The 8,705-nt window shown below is 49.4% G+C and overlaps 2 protein-coding genes across 3 annotated transcripts in view; both read right to left on the bottom strand.

The window, feature by feature from the left end:
* ptprt (protein tyrosine phosphatase receptor type T) overlaps positions 1-696 on the bottom strand; it is a gene marked incomplete at both ends in the record, with an annotated part of 108,702 nt that extends 108,006 nt beyond the window's left edge. Inside the window, one exon of the mRNA XM_084460691.1 lies at positions 399-696. Coding sequence (XP_084316817.1) covers positions 399-696 — 298 coding nt within the window. The remainder of the gene's footprint in view (positions 1-398) is intronic.
* Positions 697-6,207: 5,511 nt separating this feature from the next.
* Positions 6,208-8,705, bottom strand: part of rbl1 (retinoblastoma-like 1 (p107)) — a 13,193-nt gene continuing 10,695 nt past the window's right edge. For both annotated transcript variants that reach the window (XM_084460640.1, XM_084460641.1), the window contains exons 20-22: positions 8,256-8,398; positions 7,925-8,095; positions 6,208-7,182 (exon numbers count right to left, since the gene is read on the bottom strand). In XM_084460640.1, the coding sequence (XP_084316766.1) occupies positions 6,991-7,182; positions 7,925-8,095; positions 8,256-8,398 (506 nt within the window). In that variant the 3' untranslated portion in view covers positions 6,208-6,990. The remainder of the gene's footprint in view (positions 7,183-7,924; positions 8,096-8,255; positions 8,399-8,705) is intronic.

The raw sequence follows: 8,705 nt of genomic DNA, 5'->3' as shown, positions 1-8,705 counted from the left end.
TGGTTTGTTTCACACGGAGTGAAACAACGTGAGCTCACGAGATCAGGATGGTCTCACGAGGCTAGCACAGAAGAATAAAAAACTAAAACTAATACTGAAACTAATAAAAACGAAACTAAAACTAAGCATTTTCAAAAAATAAAAACGAAACGAAACTAGCAAACCTGCTTTAAAAATAATCAAAACTAAACTGAAATTGAAAACAAAAAGTTAAAACGATATAAAAATAAAAAATTATGAAAAAAGCAAAACTATTATAACCTTGGTGTGGACGGGGGGGGGTGCATACATCGGAGGGAGTTCAAGAAACAGATCAGGTGATGGAACAGCCAGTATGGTAACACATTATGTGGCCTAAACAGACTAAAACAGCTTATTCTGTCCTCGCAGTGTCGGACCCAGGGCCGTGGTCGCACTGAGGGGCCTCCATGTCCCACAGGAACGTCCAGGGGCCATGTGAGACATGTGGGGCTCCCCTGTCCACCAGGGACGTCCAGGGGCCATGTGAGACATGTGGGGGCCCCCCTGTCCACCAGGGACGTCCCAGGGGCCATGTGAGACATGTGGGGGCCCCCCCTGTCCACCAGGACGTCCAGGGGCCATGGTCGGCTGAGGGGCCCCACTGTCCACCAGGACAACCAGGGGCCGTGTGAGACGCGTGGAGCAGTGAAGGACCCGCGTGATCATCTCTACCATCTTCTCTGAAAAAAAAAGACAACTTCCTTGTTGACTCGGATCAGACGCCCATAACGACTGACCATGTGGTCCTGAATGGAGGGTTGGAAGAGGAACACCCTCCAGGAGGTCCGCCTGGCCAGCGACCCCCCCTCTCTGACGGTGACCCAAGTGACCGATCCAGGCAGGGAGGTTAGACCATCCGGTAGGGGACGACTTTTTAGGGCCGGTGACGGAGAGAATAGAAGAGGCAAAATGAAAGAGAAAGAGAGAGAGGGAGGGGATGAGAACAGAGAGAAGGGATAGAGGATTGGAAAGAGAGACCAAGCAGTGAGGTAGACACAGAGAGATGGGGGGGCGGGGGGGTTCTTCATTCACTCGCTGAGCAATATGAAAGGGGAGGATGAAAAATAAATAGCATTTTTATCTGATTTCTTCCCAACATCAGTTTAAGGAAAGCAAAGCAATAACACAGCGACGGTTGTTCACAGCTTCACTTTAAGATGGAAAAAAGCTCCTGAGTAATCACTTCTGCACCCCCTGACTCCCCTCTCTCCGCTGAGGTATTATCTCTCTCTCATTGTTCCCGTGTAGCCCGGAGGGGAGAAGATGGTGGAGGGATATTTAAGTGATATGGGATTTTGTTTGAATTAAAACACTTAGAGAAATGGCCTCGGAAGTATTTCGAAACTGAGTTTAGCGCTGGCGCCGAGCCCAATCTGCCAGCCCTAGACGAGAGGTATCCTTGGGAGCCCCGGGGGCCCCTGGACCGCGACGCCCGTCCTCGGTGAGGGCGCGGACGCCGGTGTGTTGGTCGTGGGCGTGGCGGTCAGCTGTGGCGCGTGGCTGGGGGTCGGTGATAAATAGAATCACTGGGTCGGGACCAGACAACAGGTTCGACAGCTTAGAGAGAGAGAGGGAGGGAGGGCGAGAGAGAGAAAGACAGAGAGAGAGAGAGAGAGGAAGAGAGAGGCAGAGAGGAAGAGAGAGAGAGAGAGGCGGAGAGAGAGAGAGAGAGAGAGAGAGAGAGAAACGTGTATTTAGGAGTCCCAGCTCTGGTTTATCACCTGGTGTGCAGGGTGCTCTAGGATACGTTTTTTTTTTCCCAGAAGGCTGTTGAGGAGCTCTCGGCCTAATCCCCTCTCTAATCCTGCTCTCTAGCCAGCTCAGTCACACCACACACACACACACACACACACACACACTTCCTCTCTACCACTGACCACGCAGGCACAGACAGACAGACAGACAGACATAGATACACAGACAAGCAGACAGACAGGCAAGCAGGCAGGCAAGTAGACACACACACACGCATAAACACACACACTCTCTCTCTCTCTCTCTCTCTCTCTCTCTCTCTGAAAAAGAGTCTAGGGAAGCCTGTTGTGTTTAATGCTCTATGAAGCGAGACAGCTTCCATTTTAATTTGTTGTGAAGCGCTTTGTGTTGCATTCATGTCTGAAAGGTGCTTTAGTCCAAGGTGATAAGACCCCCCCCCCCCCCTTCTCAAGACCATGTGTTGCTCTCACTCTCACTCCTGCCTCTAGCTCAGTCTCACTCTCTATCTAAGATGTACCCCTCCTCTCTCTCTCTCTCTCTCTCTCCCTCTCTCTCACTCTCTATCTAAGCTGTACCCTCCTCTCTCTCTCTCTCTCTCTCTATCTAAGATGTACCCTCCTCTCTCTCTCTCCCTCTCTCTCTCTCTCTCTCTCTCTCTTTCTCTCTCACTCTCTATCTAAGATGTACCCTCCTCTCTCTCCCTCTCTCTCTCTCTATCTAAGATGTACCCTCCTCTCTGTCTCTCTCTCTCTGTCTCTCTCTCTCCCTCTCTCTCTCTCACTCTCTATCTAAGCTGTACCCTCCTCTCTCTCTCTCTCTCTCTCTCACTCTCTATCTAAGATGTACCCTCCTCTCTCTCTCTCTCTCTGTCTTTCTCCCTCTCTCTCTCTCTCTATCTAAGCTGTACCCTCCTCTCTCTCCCTCTCTCTCTTTCTCTCTCACTCTCTATCTAAGCTGTACCCTCCTCTCTCTCTCTCTCTCTATCTAAGATGTACCCTCCTCTCTCTCTCTCCCTCTCTCTCTCTCTATCTAAGCTGTACCCTCCTCTCTCTCTCTCTCTCTCACTCTCTCTCTATCTAAGCTGTACCCTCCTCTCTCTCTCTCTCTCTATCTAAGATGTACCCTCCTCTCTCTCTCTCTCTCTCTCTCTCCCTCTCTCTCTCTCTATCTAAGCTGTACCCTCCTCTCTCTCTCTCTCTCTGTCTCTCTCTCTCTCTCAATCTAAGATGTACCCTCCTCTCTCCCTCTCTCTCTCTATCTAAGCTGTACCCTCCTCCCTCTCTCTCCCTCTATCTAAACTGTACCCTCCTCTCTCTCTCTCTCTCTCTCTATCTAAGCTGTACCCTCCTCTCTCTCTCTCTCTCTATCTAAGCTGTACCCTCCTCTCTCTCTTTCTCTCTCTCTCTCTCTACCCCCCCCCCCCCCCCAGCTGACTGCCAGACAGAAACCAGTATGCTCTGCTGGTGCAGAATGAGGTGGTTATCAAATTGCTTGTTCAGCTTGAATATGAAAACTTTTCAATTTAATCATTTTTCTGTGCGGCGTACAGAGAAGCGAGTCGGTGCCACTCCTCCTCCCTCCTTCTCTCCCTCCCTCCTTCTCTCCCTCCCTCCCTCCCTCCACCCGGAGCTCACGCTTTCAAGAACAGACGGCTGTTTGAGGACCGTTTCTAATTTTGCGTCTCTTTTCTGGGCTTCTCTTGGATTTCATTATGGGGAAGTTGTGACAAAGTAGGAGATGAATTAATGTGCGGAAAGATGGAAGTTTTCCCAGGGATGAGGCCCTGTGTGGTTACAGGCAGGTGAATCAGCCCCAGAGAAATCAATCCGTTAAAACATGCTCAGTTTCATTTCGTAATTAATAATTATGCCACAGTTCTTATGAAAGGGGGACAAGCTCAAAATTAATTTAAAATAAGGAGTGATACATTCTCTACATATATATAATGTGTGTGTGTGTGTGTGTGTGTGTGTATGTGTGCATATTCTATTAGTGACGTGAAGGAGGAGGTTCATTTCTGGAGAATATATGAAGGGCAGTGTGTGTGTAATATGTTTATTATAGCCTATATACACACACACACACACACACACACACACACACACACACACCTTTGCCTCACCGACGGTACTCAGCTGCACAGCCAATTAACTGTGAGGCCCGGTACATGTAGCAGAGACAGATAGCCAACAGAGTGTGATATGCAAAACACATCACTAATTAAACTCCACTGACTCACTGGCTCCACACACACACACACACACACACACACACACACACACACTCACACAACCAGCTCTGCAGAACCACGGCGATCACTTCTCTTAATAGAGAGAATACAAAGATAAGACTCTTTTCAAATCCTCTAACGAGTCTATATACATATAAATAAATGTGACAGTTGTTAGCGGTCTGAACGCGTCGGCTGCCAGGGATCAGGACTCGTCTGTCTCTGAGCCAAGACCGTTCTGGCGGAGGCCGACACCAGCCTGGCCTCAGCAGACGGCGCCCATACGCTCACTCAACACGGACGCATAAACACAGTGGAGTCGAGTGGAGTGTGTGTGTGTGTGTGTGTGTGTGTGTGACATGGGAGAGGAGAGAACACTGAGGTCTGCCAACAGCTAATTGTTTTGGCTAGACCCGTCTGCTGCGCTTACTCAAGTAGTTACTTAACTTTAACTTTTCATTCTGTTGATCAGCCGAACACGACTCTCTGTATGTCGAACTTTTCAGGCTTGGACTCACACGCGCGCACGCACGCACACACACACACACACGCACACACACACACACATACACGCACACAAAATCTCTCACACACACACACATACACGCACACATACACACACACTCACACGTATGCACAAACCCGCATGCACACACTTACACAATATAGTAGAATACATCCTACCTGGTGTTAAGATGCAGGAAACAGCTGAATCACACAGCTGATGTAGAACTGATGATTACCACCAAGGTGTTGCCGTCTTAATTGAATCCTCCTTCTAAGACATTTAATTTTTCTGAAATGACAGTATCTCAGCACTCCTAATTTGTAATTGGCTAAGCACCAGACGGGTAAAAAGATACAATCATCTGGAATGGGTGATAACTATTAACACTAGCCTACGCAGCTGATGTCACACTCTTTGTGGGACTGCTGTGTGTGTGTGTGTGTTTGTGTACTTGTGTACTAATGGTCCAGCAGGTGTTAGGAGCTGTCAGGGTTAGGGTTAACTGGGGTTAATTAGGGTTAAACCTCACCCTAACTACGAGGACTCTCACGTAAGTCTGTGTCAGCAGCGTCCTCCACCTTCAGACCCTGGTGAAGAGGGTGGAGCGGATAAGAGAGCCGGAGCGGTGTTGGAGCACCTGCGTTATACAGACCAGGCTGCCACCTGCTGGACACAAACGGGAACTGCAGGCTTCAGTCGGAAAGCGATGAATGCAACAAGCCAGATAAAACAGCGAACATCTTGTCCCCCACCCAAGATGCATGTTGCTTTGTGGTAATCAAAGAGAGATGTGCTATTTTTTTCATCAACTTGAATAGATGAAATGTTTTAAGCGTTTTATTAATGGACTTTAAGGCATTCATGTAAAACTGCTGGATCTCTAAAGTCTGTGTGAAAAGTAGAAGGCCCCAGAGAGTTTGTCGTTCTGAGGAATACTCATTTTGTCTACAACGATGCGTGAAGCTTTTGCAGTTAAGAGCTGGATTACGTTCATCCGTGATGTTCAAGAACTCATTCCACCTCTGGTGTAAAACATGACTCAGTCATACTTCATCTCTCATCTATACAACATGATCGAACTACCTAAATAAGCCATCTGGTCTATGTTGTGAATAAAACAACTCTAACTAATGATAACTGTACGCACAATGCACCTAACCCCAATACTTACCTATTAGAATGAACATTTAGAACAAGTAGGCTACCAAAAGAGTTACTAAACACCTAGTCTTTCTCCAGACTCAAATGTTACGTTGAATTGCTGCGCTTCGCATACTAGCCTACATCCATACTAGCCTACATAATAGTGTCTGTGTCACTTCGCTCTATATTTAGACAAATATAGTTGAAAACCAGTAAAGTTTACTCATAAATCTACAACCACTTTCTTCCTCACCTGGGTGAGATTTTATTCATGTACAATGCAAAATGTACTTGGCAACAGGAGACATTAAGTGTCAAGCTCCCCCAGACTGTGTGCTGGTCCGTGTGTGACTAAGTGCTCCAACTTCAGTACACAGGTCGATTGAACACCCTCCCCCTACCCCCCCCCCCTACCCACTTCATCTGGATGGAGGACAATTTTTCAGCCAAGTAATCCATACATTTGATGTTTTCAAACGTTGCAACCGATTATTTTCCATATGGATGCACGATCCAAAAACAAATTCACGCATGGTTGGTGGGACCTGGTGTGACTTGATGTCCAATCAGTCGAAAAATGATCTGGTCCAGTGAGACGGAGTGATGTGGAACATGTTCCAGGGATCCAGTTTGTCTCGCCAGTACCGAGAGTAGAACCAGACGCTAGAACCACATCAAAGTTCCACGCTGCAGCTTTTGAAGACGTTTTCAATTTTGTCCTCATTAACCACACCACATCTTTATCACAATTTTATTATACAAAAGTAAGAGATTGAAGTTAGTTACAAATAGATTTGCACAGGTCCAACACTGACCCGTTTATAATGTCTTGCACATCTGGACACACGTGGGGGGTAAAATACATAATGACAGCCTGAATGAACTTGCATGAGATTTCTTGAAACGTTCATGATGAGGGGGGGGGGGGGGGGGGGGGGTGGGGGGGGGGGACTCAACTCTTCTTCTTTGGTCAGAGTTGAAAAGTGTGACCTGTTTACGTACGACCAGCTGGTAGAGAAACAGCAGCAGCAGCGACCTCTAACCCGCCAGGTCACTGGCTTACGTACAACATCACACAAGACCTAAAATACTGTGTAGATACTACACATCTACTAGAGCTCTACTGGGCCAGGGTGTGTGTGTGTGTGTGTGTGTGTGTGTGTGTGTGCTAGAGACATTTACATATCCATGATTTACATGGAAAAACAAACACACAAACATTACATTACAGTCATTTTTACAGTCATTTTTCAAGTCAAACAAAATAATCCACACAGTACTGTACATACAGTACACACACACACGCACACACACACGCACGCACACACACACACAGGCCGGTGAGCGGGTGTGTCCAGCAGGGGGCGCTGTCTCAGCGGTGGGCCCTCTCGGACACCACGTCCTGCAGGCGTTTGAGCAGCACGTCCTCGCTGCCGTCGGGGCAGAGGCGCTTGGAGGGGGAGGAGCCTGCGGAGTAGTCCCCCTCCATGGAGAACGCCCTCTTCCTGCTGACCGCGCCCGCCGCCCCGCCCTGACGGATCATCCTGTTGATGTCACTCAGCTCCTGGAAGAGGGACGAGGCGTTCGTGAACACAGAGGTGGGAAGGAGTGGGTGAGGGGTGTGTGAGTGTGTGTGTGAGTGTGTGTGTGTGTACGTGTGTGTCTGTGTGTGTGTGTCTGTGTGTGTGTGTGTGGTGTGTGTGTGTGTGTGTGTGTGTCTGTGTGAGGTGTGTGTGTGTGTGAGAGGTGTGTGTCTGTGTGTGTGTGTGAGGTGTGTGTGTGTGTGCATACGTGTGTATGTGTGTGTGTGAGTGTGCATACGTGTGTATGTGTGTGTTAAGGTGTGTGTGTGTGTGTGTGTGTGTGTGTATGTGTGTGTAAGGTGTGTGTGTGTGTGTGTAAGGTGTGTAAGGTGTGTGTGTAAGGTGTGTGTGTGTGTATAAGGTGTGTGTGTGTGTGTGTGTAAGTTATGTGTGTGTGTGTGTGTGTGTGTGTGTGTAAGGTATGTGTGTGTGTGTGCAAGGTGTGTGAATGTGTGTATGTGTGTGTAAGGTGTGTGTGTGTAAGGTGTGTGTGTGTGTGTAAGGTGTGTGTGTGTGTGTGTGTGTGTGTGTGTGTAAGGTGTGTGTGTGTGTGTGTGTGTAAGGTGTGTGTGTGTGTGTAAGGTGTGTGTGTGTGTGTAAGGTGTGTGTGTGTGTGTGTGTAAGGTGTGTGTGTGTGTGTGTAAGGTGTGTGTGTGTGTGTGTAAGGTGTGCGTGTGTGTAAGGTGTGCGTGTGTGTGTGTGTGTGTGTGTGTGTGTGATCACCTTGGAGGGGCTCCCGTTGATCCGGTAGGTGTAGGCGGAGGAGGGCGTGAGGCTGGAGGAGGCGGAGCTCTTGTGGGGCGAGACGTAGAGGGTGTGTCTCTGGGACACGCGGCGCGGGGAGAGGGGCTGCGCCCGCACCGAGGGGAACGGGGACAGGGGCAGCGCCTCCGTCTGGCGGGGAGGGGGAACGGCAGCCAAATTAACAACATTAACAACATAACAACAGAAACGTGTTGTTTCTGGGTGTGGTGTAGCACAGGGCAGTGTGTGTGAGTGTGTGTGTGTGTGTGTGTGTGTGTGTGTGTGTGAGGACGAAAGCGCCCGCGCTTACCCTGCCGTCGTTGCCGGGGGCGGCGTAGCGCAGCGCGAAGCTCTTCATCTTCAGGACGTACACGGAGTTGTAGAACTCGATGAGGTCGCCGCGCTCCTCTTCCGATTGGCCGGAGGGCTCCTCCCGATTGGCTGGCTCTGCGACTGAGGGGGCGGAGACCTCGTTAGCTGCAGGTTCTCGGGGGGCTCAGAGCAGCGCGGGTGTAACTACGGCGACCGGCAGGGTACTGCGACGGCGCACACACACACACACACACACACACGCGCGTCTCGCTGGTATCTCTGGTGGACTTGGACAGAGAGGTACGCAGACTGACCGTGGGAGGTCTCTAGGCGTGGCAGACTGCCCACAAGGCAGGCCAGGCAGCTGGGAAGGTATTGTTCCATATTGGCCGAGGGTTATGTACCCATGATTCATAGGGCTGGGAATCGAGTTGAATTTCAAGAATCG

This window comes from Borostomias antarcticus (genome assembly GCF_949987555.1).
Source record: "Borostomias antarcticus genome assembly, chromosome: 33".
NCBI lineage: Eukaryota > Metazoa > Chordata > Actinopteri > Stomiiformes > Stomiidae > Borostomias > Borostomias antarcticus.
Note: the sequence above shows the minus strand (reverse complement) of the source record. Positions and strands in the feature narration are given on the sequence as shown.